Source organism: Triturus cristatus, chromosome 2_2, assembly GCF_964204655.1.
Source record: "Triturus cristatus chromosome 2_2, aTriCri1.1, whole genome shotgun sequence".
NCBI lineage: Eukaryota > Metazoa > Chordata > Amphibia > Caudata > Salamandridae > Triturus > Triturus cristatus.
Window position 1 is genome coordinate 496615582 of NC_140582.1, and position 18136 is coordinate 496633717.

The 18136-nt window shown below is 44.3% G+C and overlaps 1 protein-coding gene across 1 annotated transcript in view; it reads right to left on the reverse strand.

Annotated features, from left to right (window-relative positions):
• Positions 1 to 18136, reverse strand: part of ABCE1 (ATP binding cassette subfamily E member 1) — a 245438-nt gene that overhangs the window by 199494 nt on the left and 27808 nt on the right. The window contains exons 3-6 of the mRNA XM_085641610.1: positions 11866 to 11951; positions 11356 to 11453; positions 6255 to 6372; positions 5677 to 5814 (exon numbers count right to left, since the gene is read on the reverse strand). Coding sequence (XP_085497736.1) covers positions 5677 to 5814; positions 6255 to 6372; positions 11356 to 11453; positions 11866 to 11951 — 440 coding nt within the window. The remainder of the gene's footprint in view (positions 1 to 5676; positions 5815 to 6254; positions 6373 to 11355; positions 11454 to 11865; positions 11952 to 18136) is intronic.

Consider the following 18136-nt stretch of genomic DNA (forward strand, 5'->3'; position numbering starts at 1 on the left):
GAGCGGCGTAGAGTAGAGCAGAGCGGCGTAGAGTAGAGCAGAGCGGCGTAGAGTAGAGCAGAGCGGCGTAGAGTAGAGCAGAGCGGCGTAGAGCAGAGCAGAGCGGCGTAGAGCAGAGCAGAGCGGCGTAGAGCAGAGCAGAGCGGCGTAGAGCAGAGCAGAGCGGCGTAGAGCAGAGCGAGAGGGAACACGCCTCTGGTTCGCAGGGATGCTGCGCACAGACAGGAGCAATTTGTTCAGTCTGGGGCCGTGACTCCCCAAGGATGCCCGCCAATGATGGTGGAGGGGGGCTGGGGCACACGCTGAGATCAGAAGTAATGCGTGTATTCAAACCTTCCCGGGTCCCGGAGCGACCTGCGGTGGGCAGAAGCACGCGCCACATTACAGGGTATTAACAAGTGTAATAGATGCCAGGTGGGCATTAACAAGGTATCTCCTTACACCCCCGCAGAGCACGGCTAAAGGAGCTCAGAAGACCGGGAATGGCGATTTGAAAAGAAATGGTGATCAAATAATTCTCCTTTGTTGGGTCAGACCACTGTGAAGCAAGTGTCCTGAAGGACTACAGACCGGTTGGACTGTAGACTGGCACAGGGACGGTGGTCGGTAAGGAGGACTTCGCTGCATCACAAGATGGAAGCAATTTTTTTTTAATTAAACACCCTGTGAGATGGGACTTAGACTCGATGTGGAGACGGTTCTGTCCGTCATATCTATGGCAAGAGTAGGAGGACGTGAAAGCCTACTAAAGGAGGCTTGAGCGTAGGGGTAGGTGAGACACCGCCTACATGATAGTAGGGAATAACAATGCTCCGTTCATGTCTATAAGAGAGTAGGAAGGAGTGAGACTCTAATAAAGGGCACTTGAGCGTAGGTGAGGGTGAGGCAACGCGTACATGATAGTAGGGAAGAGTGATGCTCGGTTCACGTCTATAGGACAGTAGGAAGGATTGAGACTCTAATAAAGGGCACTTGAGCGTAGAAGTGGGTGAGGCACCACCTGCCTCATAGTGGAGACACACGAGGCTCCATTGACATCATTACAACAGTAGAAAGGAGTGAGACTTTAGTAAGTGGCTCTTGAGTGTAGGAGAGGGTGAGACTCCAAATCGGTAGTAGGGAAGCATGAGGCTTCATTCAAGTCACCTCAATAGTAGGAAGGATTGAGACTCCACTGAGTGGCTCTTGAGCATAGGAGAGGGTGAGACTCCTACCCAATAGTAGAGGAGCATGAGGCACCTTTCACATCATTACAATAGTAGAAAGGAGTGAGCCTCTAGTACACGGCTCTTAAGAGTAGGCAAAGGGTGAGACTCCAGCCTGACATTAGGGAAGCCTGAGGCTTCATTCAAGTCACCTCAATAGTGGGAAGGAGTGAGATACCACTAAAGGACACCCGAGCATAGGAGTGGTGAGACTTTATCCTGATAGTAGGGATGAATGACGCTACTTTTATGTCACTATGATAGTTGGAAGGAGTGAATCTCCAGTAAAGAGCAGTTGAGTATAGGAGTAGATGGGACTCCAGACTGATAGTAAGGACAAAAGAGGCTTCATTCTAATCAATATTATAGTTGGGAGAAGTGAGACTCCAGTACAGGGCACCTGAGTGTAGGAGTGGGCGGGAGGAGTAAAACTATTAAATGATGCTGGAACGTAGAAGTGAGAGACACGCCAGCCAGATAGTAAGGAAGTAAGAGGCTTCATTCACATCAATGCAATAGCAGGAAGGCATGATACTCCAGCAGAGGGTGGTTGAGTGCAGGAATGGGTGAGACGTAAGCCAGATAGTAGGACGGCATGATGCTTCATTCACATCAATATGATAGTAGGAAGGGATGAGACTCCAACTTCTATACTGAGTACTGGAGCAAAGGAACTAGAAGAGATTATAACTTGATGGTAGCGAGGTGTGAGGTTCCAGTCAGGTCACTACAACAGAAGGAATGAGTGAGACGCTAGTATATCGTACGTGAGCATAGCAATTATTGAGACTCCAACCAAGTGTAACTGATAGTAGGCAACAGTGAGGCTCTCTTCACATCTTTACAATAGTCAGAAGGAGTGAACTTCACAACAGATTTAAGTGAAGGGAAAAAAGTCCTCTGTGCTTCCATGCTAGACAGTTATTAATAATTTGAAAATACAGTTTTAAATAGGACATGTTTAACGAGTATGGCTCGAATCCTTCTTATATCAATGTATATCAATGGGCCTGCTTCACAAACTACACTTTGTAGTGCGTTTTGTAATGCAACAGTGCTATTCACAAACTATGTGTGGAATTTACGCCTCTGAATTACCTATACTTATGTGTGCAGAGTTGTCCACCTGACTACAAAGTCTCCACACACATAAGTATACATTTTAGCAGTAAATGTAGGAAGAACTGGAAGCAATGGGTGGAAAAATGAGCAGACTTACTACAAAAGGGATGGGATTAGGGATGAGTAAGAGGGGTTTATGAAGGGTCAGAGAGGGGTTTAGGTACATATGTTACCCACCCACATAAGATTAAGCCAACTGCATTATACAGGGGGTGGAGACACGTAACTTACACTTTTGTAGTAACTTACACTTGGAGTTTGTGAATACCATAAAGTAGTACACTTACTCCAAAGTGTAAATTACTCTGAAGATTAAGTTACCTGTGTGAATCAGGTGCAACATATTAAAACAGCTAAGTTATATTACTACAGCATGTGCTGCAGACTTTGCACTTAATAGCGTAATTTGACACGCTTTGCCGTTCCTTTTTAGGTCTTGCCTAGCGAAAGCAACGCATGCGCTGCTATCGCGAGTACCTTTTGGAATCGATTCTGCCGAGGGCTTGCGTGCACGCGTCTGTATGGACAAACATGGCTGCTCTTGCCATTTGTCCATAGCAGACAGCATACGCGTGTCCGTAGGGACTGTGGACAGCCCAACGCCATTATGCATTTTGGTGTCCTAGCAACGGGAATGCTTTTTCCTGTGCCACATGACTTAAGCAACCAATAGCCTGCAGGTTGTTGTCAAAGATAGAGTGGTTCATACGCGGGCACCTGGCTTGGCGCTTTACAGCCGCCTCTGGGCACTAGGTAGTTCTTCTCAGTGACAGACTCTGTGAGCATTAATGCTGTAAGAGGCTTCTCCTTACCAGCCACAGAGAACACCGCACCCCACACATCACTGGATCAACAACCCCCCCCCTCCCCCCCTGTGGAGGAGACACTCAGGCGATCTGGCAGAAGGTGGCCGTAAGCCAGTCGGACGGTACCCCGGTGGGAGGTGTGTGTGTCTTTTTAGGGGGAGCTGCGTGTTTGGGGGGAGCTGTATATGCGCATGTTAGGGAGAGGCTGTGTGTATGTTTTGGGGGAGCTCTGGTGTGTTGGGCAGGGACAGGAGCCTTAATGGTTCGGTGAGTGTTCTGCGCCTTCACTCTTCCTCTTTGCATTCCAGTTCACGTCGTCTATATGTTCTAACCTGATGCATTCCCCGAGGCCACAGGTTTTACGTACCCAGGCAGAGCAGGCTTGGTAGCATATCTGGGCAGAGAAGGCTCGGCAGTGTACCTGGGCTCGGCAGTGTACCTGGGCAGAGCAGGCTCGGCAGTGTACCTGGGCACAGCTATTGGCTCTCATCTGGGCAGAGTATATAGGCAGAGCTGTTACTTTTCAGGTGTAGCCTTTTATCCGGGCAGAGCAGGTTTAGGAGTAAACCTGGGCAAAGCTTGGGAGAGGCTGTAGCCTAACGGCTAGAGTGGTCGACCCCGAAGCTGGGGACCCGGATTCAAGCCTCGGCAACGACGCTGAACATTCTGTGATTCTGGGCAAATCACTTAATCTCCCCGTGCCTAACAAAAATGAATGTGTCCTTCTGTAACGAAACTGGTGCTCATGTAAAGCGCTCGGATACCCGATGTCTCGGGTCTAGTTTGCGCTATATAAACGCTCTTTAAAATAAGCATTAAAAATGCATTAGGTCTCGCATTTTAAGTTAAAGCCATTTGCTTTGCTATACAATTTCATTAGCAAAGCAAATGGCTTTAACTTAACCAAAGGCGAGACCTAATACATTTTCAATGCTTGTTTTTTAATAGCAGGCAGGCCAAAGAGATCAGGATGCTACCTAACAGAGCATGGGTTTTCTGTAACTGTTAGTGTCAATAGTGACAGACCCATCTCTTTACCTGCACTACTGTGGGTTGACTACCTACCAGCTCTCTAATGAAAATGGTCTAATCATTGCCCCATAACTGGGGTCCCCTAGCTCATGTCTCAGTCATGTATGTGCATGCTCGTAAAATGTGTGAGGTTTGTTTTTGTTTGGGGGTATGCATCTAGTCTGGCAAGTACTGGTGTCTACTGAAAGTCATGTGCTAGGCAGGCAATGCCCATTATGGATACTGTAGTCCACATTTAACCTCTCAAGCACCACTTTAAATAGGTTTTTCCTGTTAGAACGAAACTCATCCCTCCAGTTTGCTGCGTGATTCAGGCACAGCAGCTGGATGAATGTAGGCAACACTGCAATTCCTAAGTTGTGATAATGTCTGTTTTGGCCCTTTTCTTTCCTCTTGCCAGTTAGACTAGAGTGTCTTGTTACTCTGAGTCACTCTCCAGTCAGCTGGATCTTGTGCAGGTCTTCGTAGGATCAGAGAACTTCCCCCTTCTGGTAGATGCAGTCAAGCTTATTATGAAGGCAGACATAATTAATATCCCCCCGGAATCCAGGCTTAGATCCAGTCTGGAGGGAGTAGAGCAAAGCAATAGAAGTTCAGCTCGTGGCAACACATGTGCTCTGCATTGGCGGCAGAGCCTCCAAAATATCCAAACAAGTACCATGTAAGCTTCTAAAGTGAATATGCATTTATTCCACTTTTGGCAGCTGAGGTGGGAAGCACATTCTCTTTGTTGCCCGCGTTTTCCATGCCAAAACAGCAAAGAGTAAGAGGTCAGTTCAGATGTCAAGGGAAGGTGATTTTGTAGACTCAGTGTTTGAGACCAGCACATGCTACAGTTTCCTTGGTGAGCAGTAGCAACACAGGAAAAGGAGTAGAAAAAGAAATCTACACTAAACAAAAGGAAAGGCTGCCAGAGTCTCCTCCTTTCCTACCAGGCAGACCAGGTTTCAAGGAGGGAGCCCAAAGCAGAAGAGTGCATAGGCTGGCTTGGCCATCCCAGACACTGGCAGACTGCAAAAAACAAACAAAAGGAGTTACCATCAGCAAGAACATGCGAACATAACACGCAAACAGAAGGACATGGAACCCGGAACCCAGAACCCAGCTGTGGGGCCTAGACGCACCATTAACTGGGAGGAGTATATATGCATTCTCCAAATTGGGATAGTGGCAAAATGACAACCATGGACACCAGTCCCACATAACTGAAGAAAAAGGGCAGCTACACCCAGGATAGGGGTTAGACCTTAAAATATACCCTTCATCAAGGCACAGCTCTAATGACATAATAAAAGATAAGAGAACTGACCTCAGACCTGCATTATTATTGGGAGAAAAAAAAATAGAGCTAGTCAGAAAAACATGGGCATCAAAGACTTTGAGAGGACTTTCAGCTACCAGCACCTTAAAACATCATAGACAAAAGGCAAAACACCTAACCAGCGATAACAGACTCCACACTTATAAGAAGCAACTGTTCAATTAATTTTCATTTGCACCATTGCACCAACCTTTGCAGCCTTTGGAATCTGGTCTACATACTGGGGCTTTATGATTGCTTTTAGGTCATCCTCCAGGATTTTGGTGAAATAATTCTGCAACTCCGATCCTCTAAAATAGGTCAAAATTTCCTGCCAATCTGGCGGATCCTACAGGAGAGTAGAAAACATCACTTTCAGAGGTAACATTCTGCATATTTTTCAAATAGCATTAACATATTTAAAATAGCATCTTTTAACAGCATGTGTGATTTGTGGACTTTATAATCTTAATTCAAATCATTTTCAAAACACTTACGAATGAAAGACTTATCTGAAGAACATAGCTGTGGATTTAAGTGTGGGTTTTCATGGAAAAATATTTATGAGAGATCACCAGGTACACTGGTGTAGCCAGGTTGATGCAAAAACGGAACCCACATAGGTTTCTAAGTGTAGATATTGGCAGAACTTGGAAAAGCAATAGAAAAACGTGGGTATCTGCGGCCCAATTATGTTTTACAAACACTGAATGCAAAAAACATAACTATATGGCACTAGCAAAACAATACATAACTGCACATACATTTTAATATGTTATATCAACTTACATCATACTTCCCAAGGTTTGGCTTCTGCTTTCCAGCTAAAATTTTCAAAGCTGTTGATTTGCCAATACCGTTGGTGCCAACCAAACCCAACACTTCACCAGGACGGGGGATAGGCAACCTGGAAAAAGCCCAACAAAACAGGTTTACTATACAGTTGAAACCCTTTCTTTCTATGCAACTGCTAGGATTAGTAAATGTAAGCTCGGACTGCACTACAGACAGTGGTTCCAGTATAAAAAAATTTACACACGTTTTGAAAGTTTAGCAATATGAGGCTATATACAATGCTCCCAGAATACTCCGATTAGATGCAAACATTTGCAGAAGCTTGAAAGCAAGATTGAGGAGTCTTTGCTTTCAAAAGAAAATGTTCACAAAGAAATGCAAGTAGGAAAAAAAACATTTAACTAAACTACTGTAAAATTTTAGGTAACATTTCTTTGCAGCATCATTTGTTAAAATGTGTTGCTCTATGCTAGTATTTTCCAAAGATATTCAAAATGGAAAATCAGTGTAACTAGTTTCAATAAGATTATGGGAAACAAAAATAAACAAGCCTTGGCAAAGCAGGCAGGTCTGAAATTGGTGGTCATCCTTTTGGTTTTGTCAATGTGTGACTTGTTTTGGCATTGATTTTGTAAAACCTTATTGGTATGGGAGCCACTGGGTCTGCACCATTATAACAAACATTGGCAAAAGCAAAAATTGTTTATGGTCTCAAAATGCACATATTGCCCCAGTAGTTCCTGGCACTGAACAAAACTACTCTGTGTGCCGATATGCTCCTTGTTCAAGAGCAGAATGCGGTCACTCACAGTGAAGTCAGCTGATTGGGAGAGAGGGACAGACAATTTTAATTAACACAAAAGGCCATGGTTAACGCCAGACCCAATTAGGGGCCCAGTTATTAAAGAAAGTCTCAAAAGTGCACCCATGGTAGATGTCCTCGCATTAAGATATACAACTGGTGAATTCACAAGAATTTACAGGAGTAGGCCAAGAAATAGTACTCTTATAAAATATTTGTGAACTGCATTTTAGTATTAGAAAATATACGTGTGTAGGTTTGCTCATGTGCAAAACTGAGTGTTTGCAACTTATCCTCCAAACGCTTTTTTCCCAACCCTGGAAGAAGTTTCACATTTGCCATTGTCAGGAGTAAAGTTCCAACCGTTCTCAGTATGGGAAAAGATTAGAGAAGAGTTGGTGAAAACCCTTAAAACATGCAAGGTAGTAGGTTTGCACAGACTCAATAGGGCATTCCAACCCTGTACCTATTGCTTAACGCTATCTTCAGCCACAGTATGTATATTGGTGAGAACGTGGCAACATAAGGGTAGGGCTAGTATTCAAACCCTACTATGGTATGAGCCCTGGCATCATCAGAGAGGCTATATCAGCGCTCTTATACAATAAGATTGCTGCCATGATTTGTCGCCGCTTTAAATGGCACAAAAGGGTCAAGTGGATTTTGTTGCAGGACAAGTAGATTTATGAGGCAACCTGCCCTATGGACAAGTAGACATTTAATTAAATTCCACACCTATATTGGCTTCTAGTAAGGTAGGATCCAAGTGGTCAAATTAAATCAGACATCATACAGACTCAGTTTTCTTACATTTTTGCTGCACTCTTTAGGTTTTCCTGTCAAAACAACCCTGTTTTCTCTGAAGCGGACAAGTTACTTGAACTACTCAAGAAAGACCAAACATGCAGCTCACTTACAGACAGTAACAACGTACATGGTCCTACAGGGAGGGGATGGGTCTGCAAAAAAATGTACTTTGGCATTTAGGTCACGCACTGGACAGCAAAACACCTAGGTACAGACCAACTCCAGTTTCCATCTTAAAAATAGAACACAGGCAGTTATGCTTTCAAGGAATGTAAATTAACATGGACACCCTCTAATGGAGCACTCTCGTGGCATGGTTTCTACTCATACATATTTTAGAAAGTATGTCTGAGAGGCAGCAAAAGTTTAATAAACAGCGCTTCCCAATGAAGAGCAAAGTACCATACGAATATCTGATAAATCAGCAAAGGGATCTTAAACTCTGGAGAGAAGAGTGATGCAGTAGTTAAGTAGCTCGATCCCTTGGAGGTAGTACACAGATAATCATCTTCGGCATTGTCCGCATTTACTTTGTTGCACCTTCACTTTTTTCAGTGGTACTCCACAGACTCTCTACTTAAGTGCTTGAATTAGGTTGGCTGCGCCTGCACGGCTTATGGGTGGTCAACAAAGACCATCTACTGATGTTAATGTGATAATGCGGTTGTGTCTGACTTCCTTTGGTTATGCAGTAACCTCTTCTGTGCAGTAAACCATGGTCCCTCTACTAAGGAATCTGAGCTTCTTTGAGTTGTGTCTTCAATGCTTCTGGGTGAACGTCACAGACCATTGGTAAGCCTTGGATCGTTTCTCCTCTGCAGACGAGTAGACTCCATAGACCCATTATTCTTGTTGCACCTATGGCTCTTTCTCAGGTCTTAACTCCACTGCTCCTTGATGGACACTATGGGGAGAATGTTTTTTGTACGATTTGGGCATTAGACCATATCCTCACTGATTTATTTCCTTGCTGCAAAAGGGGTACCCCACAGGAACACCAAGTAGGAACACCAAGTAGGAAGACCAATTGGTCTAAAAATCCTTCAGTTCTGCTATACGACAGGACAGTGCAGCGCCAAAACCTGGTCAGGCAGGGAAAACGATGAAAGCCAGACGTGGGAACAGCATTATGGCCTTGTCTACAACAAAAGGATCATCAATGATGAGATGACTCTTCAAGTTAAACCAGTCATCCCTAGTGAGCAAAAATAATGATTTTTCAGGCCTACAGTATCTAGATCACATGCAGAGAGGAGGTCAGAGCAATAAGGGGTGTTCTCATATGTACACATTTATAATGCCAGCTATTAGGTAAATGACCAAGGTCTTATTTCTTAATATATATGCATATAACTAGTGTCTACCAGGGGTTACTTCTCTGTCACTCCCGAACGGACCACTTAGAAAGTTTACACTAGCCTTTCCAGGGTCAGTGCACTCTAGTTGGCCACTCGGTCACTCCTGGGAAGCTCCTAAAGAGCATTACTAGGTCTGTGGATTACTCTTTGCTGCTCAGCGATTAACTGAAATCACTTAGCATGGCAAGACGTATTGAGTGCATAGCTTGAATGTTTCACCCGTCACTCTAGGGGAATATATAAAGCATCTACCATGATTGCCTTTATGCCGGACATGCAATAGACTACTTCCTCCTCTTAATCGTGAGTGGATTCCATAGAGACCCTTTCATATAAGGCACAGGTATACTCAGGGGAAACTAATGTAATTTGCAAGTCTTGTGTACCTTGTGCTTTTCCTGTCATCACATGCCAAGGAGCTGTGGCATAAAACAGAGCTCTAATCTGGTTTGTAACGTGTTCACTTTTTGCCTTCCAGGCAAGTAGCTTGCTACAGCCCTCCCCATGTTCAAAATGTGCCAACTGGCTAGCCTCCAACCTCTCCTTAACTCTATTACTTAAAACCCCTGACAGACATACTTTAAATTTTATTATTTCCTCCCTCTCCTTCTCACAAATTTGCTGACTTCCTGCGATTATTATAACTGCTTCTAATTTTCGAAACTGTCCCTCCAATCTTAGACTTTTTTTATAATATATTCGTCTTTTTCCTGCCGCTAGAGTGCCTAACCTACATCTTAAGAATGCCTTCTAGGCATCCCAAACAATCCCTATCTTAGCCGAACCCTGATTTTTCTATAAAAAAAAAAAAACTAGTTTCCCTAGGTGGTTCAAATGAACTCGAGGAAAAACTTCTGTCTAGTTCCGTCTAATTGCGCTTTGTTACTGGCTGGTGCTTGAAACGGAGGACAGTGCTTTTACGTTACCTGAAGATCTGTAGGGAAGATGCTTGCCGGAGACTGCGATGGAAGATCAATGGCAAGTATCTATGTCTATGCTACATAAAATAGTCAAATCTGCATATCTCAGGAGGAACCATTTCTTTACCATGCACAGGGCGTATTGGTCCCCACGAAGGCTATCGGAATTTGGGTCAGGTGGAGTGGTAGTGTGTCCTAAGTGTGGCAGTCCAAATGAAGACGACATTCACATGTTTGTACGCTGTATCAAGATTCAAGCCTTCTGGGAGGCCGTGAGTAAATGCCTGTCGAATATCTTGAAAGTGCAAATCAAGATACTTGCTGAATTAATAATATTTGGAAGATTAGATCTACAGTGTAATGTTACTATGGATGGTGCAAAGTTAGCATTTTATGCTATACTTCTGGCTCGCAGAGAGATTTGTAAATTATGGGTATCTCCTGTTTCACCAACGGAGTGTGGCTGGCTTCAATCGTTGATATATTGCTAAACTGTATACTTCGGATCAGATGAGAAAGAGATATGAATTCTGGACTCCCTTTCTGTCTTGGTGAGGTTGATGGTTGGGGAATTTTCTTTAAAAAAGTCCAACCATTAATGTCTTTCATTTGCTTCGGTTGTTTTCTAGTCCCCCCTTGTGTACACAGGAGGATTTGTCCAGTTTATATGAGGCATGAAACCCTGGGTTGGTTAAGTTTAAAAAAGGTGAAAAAAATTGGCAAAATGAGGACAAAACAAAAAAAAAAAAAAAGCTCAACATGAGCCAACCAGACAAAACATTTATCACACATGCTATAATGCAATTCAGTGCTCTTTTAATCAAGCAATCACTCAATGGACCATGTCATCAGTTCACGTTTGCATTTTATCAAGGTATGAAGCACTATATAAATGCAATAACAATTCAATAGCATCTGCCACCTTGAAGCATTGTGCCTATAAAGAAAACCTGCGCTTACTTTCACTTTATGAACACTCTTACTCATTTCACATTTCGCAAGGAAATCATTAAAGCAGGTGATTTAATTTACTGAAATCCTTCTTTTTTAAATGATAGGCAACAATCAAAAATGAGTAGCGGCAGTGCAGGAGATTCACAAAACGCAAGAGGGCTATGTCACTATTCTACTAGGAAAGGTATAATTTCAAACTTAAAATCAGCTCGATACCATTGAGTCAAAGAGGTACGAATCAAGAAAATACATACCTGTGAAGTTTAAAGGCATTGGCACAGTATCGGTGAGTGGTTTCCTTTGCCAAGTTGCTTGGCAAGTTTACAATAGACAAGGCTCCAAATGGACATTTCTGAAAAAAAGTTACAATTATAAAGAACTACAAAATGATTTATATTGTTATTTGGAGATGCTGATATAATTCTCAAGTGTCAAAAACATACCTATGCAATAGTAGTTTTCAGTTAAATTGTTTAAGAATAAACAGAGCATACTAAAAAGAAATACACGCAGCGCTTTTCTCATTTAGTTTGCTTTAAAAGTTTGCCATTTTTAACCATACAATCCTTTTTTTTACTTTTATACAAAAGGACGGTTATAAAGAACCTGTTAGAAACTATTACTTCAAGTTTCTGATACACTTAAGGGGAAAGTGTGCTTATTAAATCTGCCATACGCAATCACAGGAAATTGAAACAATATTTAAACTTAGAGCATTATATAGACGCAACAGCTAACCTAATAAATAGGAATACATGTATTACCTTAATGCAAATACCACAACCAATGCAAAGCGTTTCTGAAATCCATACAATCTTGCTCTGTGGTGTGACCTCTATGCACAACTTTCCTGTAAATAAGAGCAGACATGTGTTAACTACAAGTGCCTCTATCTTTAACACTCATTCAGCACTAGAAAATATGTTATAAAGATTCTATAAGAAGAGAACAATAGCTGTTTTGTATACATACTTGTATACCCTCAAGACATCACACACAGGTGGGAGTCTTGGATCAGAGTACTCCTGCCTTGGTCCTACAGACTACACATAGATGGAAATGCAATCTGCAGGCATGCTCAAATTCTGGGCAGAAATACAATATAAACATACGTTTTCATCACTTGTGGGTTTTGGTCTTCAAATCTGCAAAAGATCACGAGTTTATCTAGTTTACAACCCTGTTATCAAGGGAAGAGACCTAGCAGGGAGATCAACTATTCCCTCACATCAGTCTGGATGTTGTGAACTCCTGGGAGGGCAACACAAATAAAGGGACTCTTCTTCGAGGTGCACGAGCACACAATGCTGCTTCAGTATGACTAATTGTGGCAATATATATGAGGGAACAAATGCATATATCAAAAGGACTACTAAGCTGTGGCCGAATAGGACAGTCTGTGTTCCAAGGGCCTAATGAGCATTTAATACTGTGTTAGAAGAAAAAACCAAATTAATTGATTAAAGAAAAAAAGATATACAACGACACAAAGGTAGGAGGGATTAAAAAAGAAATGTAGCATGTGTTAACAGAGCTGTGGTGCTCGAGCTTCCAGAAGATTTCAAGTTGAGGGGGTCATGTTTGATCTGCTAGTGATTGCTGTCAGTTGAGTGGCCTGATCTGCTATGGATTTGAGTACCATATTCTAATTTTCTGTGTCTCTCATTTTCAGGCGGACGCATTTTCTTTTTGTGTGCTGGGAGTATACAGTGGAATCTTTTGCGGAGGTAGACTTTTGCAAAATTACGGATTAGTTCAAACTGTGGGAAGAAACGTAGGGGCAAAGAAACAAAGCAAGATTGACAAAATTGAAACCCCGAGACTTTATAGCCAAAGCTTGAAAACCTTTTATCTACTCTCAAAGCAGACGGGCTACTAGTGTAACGTAATGCAGCAATGCCCATTAACCACACCATTGAAGAGCAATGTTACACACATCTTTCCCAAATTGTACTAAATATTTAAGATTTTCCATTTTCCATATTTAATCATTCAAAGCTTCAGGAGACAATTTAGATTAATTCAATACTACACAAAATAATAAAATCTATTTGCCAAGTACAGCAAGACACTGTCCATCTGAAGGGAATACAACAATTGAATCGCGGTGGAGACAGGGAAAGAATGGCAAAAGAGACCACAAGGAATAGCAAGCAATTGCTGTGGAGAAGCTGTTCCTATTTCAGTAAGACTCTGCAAAGCTCCTCTTGATTGCTGTGATCTTGTGATCCAGAAGGGGCAACTTCACAGAGAATGAATAAAATCAACAACTCAGAAATTTAATCTGAATCGACAGCGACAGGTGATACTTCTGTTCACGGAGAAAGCCAGATTAACTGGGCATATTCCTGAGGAAGACACTGTTAGCCTGCCATTTCAATGAGGTCATCTATGTATAGGATTAGGTGAATCGCAGTCGCTTCACCACACAGATATATGTTTTATATCTAAAGCCTAACAACAAGGCTCAGGCTTGAAAAATGGCAAAAATAATCAAGTGTTTTTATATATAAAAAAATGGAATGCATCAGAACATGTACATAATATGTTGACCGACAAGGTATCAAATACTGAATATACCTGTATATGTATGTATTCTGAATGTGGAGTGTGTATGATAAGATGATTGTGGCGTGTATGTAGATGGTTTATATTTTATATTGGAGAAAAGAATATACTACTATCAATAAATAATAATTTTTGTATTTTATTGTGTATTGTGATTGTTGAAGTTGCCCCGATAATTTACAGTATGTATTATTTCCCTGTCTAGAGGAACTTCCCATTAGTAGCAGGGGGCCCTTTATCTTCACACTCAGAATTAGGTGAATCCCCTGGCTTATAAATACTCCAAAGGGCACATAAACTTTGTGAAGCACTAAGATGCGGCTGCTAGACCAAGCGTTACAGTCAGAAATTAGAACGTTCGAGTATGCCATTGAATATTCAGGAATCAATGAGGAGGAAAGATTAAGACTAATGTAGGTGTCTTTCAAGTAGAGGCACACCAATGAATCTACTCATAAAAGGTCTCTCGTAGGATGAACCCATTCCAACTTGAAGGGTCTGATATTACTAAACTGTTATCCAATTTGTTATTTTTTTACCCCCCATAAAAGCGTTGCCCATGAACCACTAGAATGGGGTTGATAAGAGTGAATTGCTCACTTTTGCAGAAAAGACTGGAGTTATTGTTCACTATGCACAATCTTGTCCTGAGAGAACGTTGGACTGAAGTTGTGCAAAAATATATTTGAAACCCCAAAACTATCTCCAAAACCCAGGATTCCGCGTGAGATCACACCAGCTGTGATAAAAGGATCGTATCCTGCAACCTAGACCCACAAAGGAAGAAGATTGGACTATCACCTCGAAAGGAAGAACTGCAACTTCTGTCTAAGATGCTGCCCCAGCACAGCCTTTTGAGAGAGAGAGAGGGAGGTGGCGTTGAATCTTTTCAGTTTGCTCAAATCACCTCACCTGCGAGATTGGCACAGAAATGGTGCTTTACAGAGGGAACCGCCAGATGATCAACTACTGCTCTGCTGGCCTGGTCGAAATCCCCTTGGCAAAAACCTTCCTGAGCTCTGACTACCTTTTGTTGAGTGAAATAAACATACTCACACATTTAGTGACTTCTTTTACAAAGCGGTTACCAAATAAAAGGCCTCCAGCAGTCGAGTCCACCTCACTGTTGGAAAGCTTAATTAGTTTTGGGTCACAGCACAAGGGAATAAAAGGCCACGACCTTGCTGGGAAGGTGCAATTCCGTTTGCACAAGAGGCAAATTGCCCACTAGGCCCAACTCACCAAAATTTCCAGCCCAACAGGCATTAATTTTTCCTTGGCCTTAAAGATCAGATCAAAATTTTCGTTAAAGGATCAGACAAGACCAAAAGCTTAACCTAGCACTCTCCTGGATCTGTTGATGCGTTTCTTATGGTCAGCACAAACTTGCCTAAAAAGGGTTACCAGTTACAGATCAATATACAGAGTTTCAGTGACTGAACCCTTTAAGGATAGCCTTGGGGCATTACGCCTTCAAATGACTCCTAATACCCTATGGAAAGGGCTTATTGAGCCTCAACTGGATATAGATCTCACCTTTGCAGATGTTGGGGTAATTGTCGTCTGGATTGAAAGTGCCACTGAGGAGGGCAGTGGTCTGGAAGTTGAAGGCAGTTGAGCGGCCTTCATCTCTTTCCAACACCTCTTAGCCGAGGGGTGTCAGGACCTATCCAAATCACCCTGATCAGAATCATCTGAATATACATCATCTCACAGGCCACCTAAAACGTTGTCACAGTTCTCCGACTGATTATTGACACTTCCCAGTTAGGGTATGCTCAAGAGAAGTTTTAGGTAAGCTGAATTCAGGCTCCAAAGCGTCTAACTTAGGGAAGGTAGATTACTCTGAGGTAATGGGTTGTGGATCTGGTGCTGTCCCTCCTTGAGCTGTAATGCAGACCTTCGTGAGGGTTCATGTGCAGGGGAAGAAACAGGTGCGCATAAAGATTGGAGGTGGTGGCCCAGGGGACGCAAGAAGACAGAAATAGGTTTCTGCACATAGGTCTGTGGCACAAAGACGTGGTCTCAAGGCCATTTGTCTTGGCCACAAATACAGGACAGCATCGACTTGTAGCAAGGTCAACGTGGGCACCTTGAGACATGGTGGCCAAGGAGACAAAATTCAGGCAGTCAACTCAAATTGCCCAAGAGGAAGATGCCCTAAATGTACTATGGCACCTTGCCTATTCCCTTATCCTAATAGCATGGAAGGAGTGGGAGATGCCCTCAGGCGAGCCCTGCTAGAGGGTTGGACTGTGGAGAATTCTCAAGGATGCAGCCCATACTATGATTATTACCCTGGACCGTGGATATGAGCTGTGGAACCCCAGCAAATATTAATTCACACCTGTTCCACTCGTGCCTGGTGAGCGTTTTTTACTGCTGTATTGGTTTTATTGCATTTACTGTATTGGTTCCTGCCTGTAGTATTGTTTTTGTCAAGTCTGCCTCTCTGTGCTCTTGTTGTGTCTTCCGTTGCCCGTTTGTCGCCCTCTCCAGCCGCTGCTGCCCCCGCGCACCCCCGCCGACTCACGCCTCCCAGCTGCGTTTCCCGCCCCCTTCCCCATTTAATGGCAGCCGCTGCTCGGGCGTGCTAGCAAGACCTCTGACCTTCTGGTCAGCGACTCTGCCCTCTGCCCCCTAACCTCTGCAGTGAGTAAGGGTTTGAGATCTGTTCCACTTGTTGTGCCTGGTGAGAGTTTTTACTGATGTATTGGTTTTACTGAATTTACTGTTTTGTACTGTATTGGTTTCTGCCTGTAGTGTTATTTTTTGCCAAGTCTGCCTCTCAGGGCCCTTGTGTCCTCCGTTGGCTGTTTGTCGCCCTCTCCAGCCGCTGCTGCCCCTGCGGGCCCTCCCCCCCATGACTCCCGCTCCTGCCTCCCAGCTGCGCTTCCTGCCCCCCCTTCCGCATCTAATGGCGGCCACGCCTAAGGCAAACCCATCTGCGCCCGTCCGCAACCCGACCACTACCAGCGCCAGGGACCTTGGCTCTCCAACCACCCTCCGCTACGATGCAGCTGCGCTACTCGCACTCACCCCTGGATGAAACAACTGCCAGATGTGCACACCCAGCACCACCCACTGCCAGTTCTCCAGCCGTCTCTGCTGACAGACCTTCACCACTGTCCGCACCCCGAGGCCACCGCCAACACGCCAAACGGCAACACCTCCGAAGCCCTGAGATGCAGCCTACTCAACGTGAGATCCCTACACAGACACGCTGTAGAGATCTGGGAGCTCCTGGACACCCTCTTGCCAGACGTCGCCTTCTTCACAGAAACTTGGACCAACTCCACCTCAGACATCACCAACGCCATCCCAGGCGGATACAAGATCCAGAGGAAGGACCGCTTTAACAGCCCAGGAGGAGGGTTTGCCATCGCCCACAAGACTCACGACCTCAAGCTCGAGCCATAGCCCGCCCACCACAGAACACTTCCAGATCCAGACCAGCCCAAAAAGGACCACAAGAGGCACACTAGCCTACAGGCCTCCCAGACTTCGAACTGCGTTCCCCACCACCATCACAGACCTCATCGCACCCCACACCACCCTCCTGAACAACCTTGCCAGCCTCGGACTGAAACAACTCGTTATCACCCCCACCCACAAGGCAGGACACACCCTCGACCCCATCTTTGCAGGAGGGAACAACATCCACTTTAGCCACACCATGCAACCCCCATGGACGGACCATCAAAGTGTACACTCCCACATTGACAAACCCACGGCACCCAAGCGCGCGCACCCCGCCCCCCACAAAGAAACTGGAGCAAAACCACCGAGGAGGAGCTCAACTCCACCCTCAACTGTGTTGCCCCCACCCGCCCGACCAACATCAACCTCGCAGCCAAATAACTCCACAGGTGGATCTCCATCTGTGCAGACGAGCTCGCACCCCCTACGCAACCCCGACAGACAATGCCCCAGAAAGGTCATCTGGTTCACCGCCGACCTCCAAGAATCCAGACGCACCTGCAGACGTCTTGAGAAGAAATGGAGAAACAGCAAACCCTCGGAAGACTGCACCTCCTACAAGAGCGCCATGACAGACTACCACCAACGCATCAAATCCACCAAAAGGACCTTCATCCAGAACAGGATTCTCACCAACACCAGCAACTCCAAGGAACTCTTCAGCATCAGCAAGAATTCACAAAACCCCCCAGCAAAACTACAAATATCACCCGATCACAGGACCTCTGCAACAAGCTCGGATCCTACTTCCATCTGAAGAGCAAGGGCCTCCACGACAATTTCAACGACCAGACACCTTACTCCGAAACCACTCCATCCTCCAACAACGCCAGCCAGCCCACCATCTCCTCCTGGACCCCAGTCACCACCAAAGACACTGCATCAACCATGAAAGGCATCCACTCAGGAGCTCCAACGGACCCCTGCCCCGCACATCTTCCAAAGAGCCGCCGCCATTGCTCCTGAACTACGACGCACCATTAACAC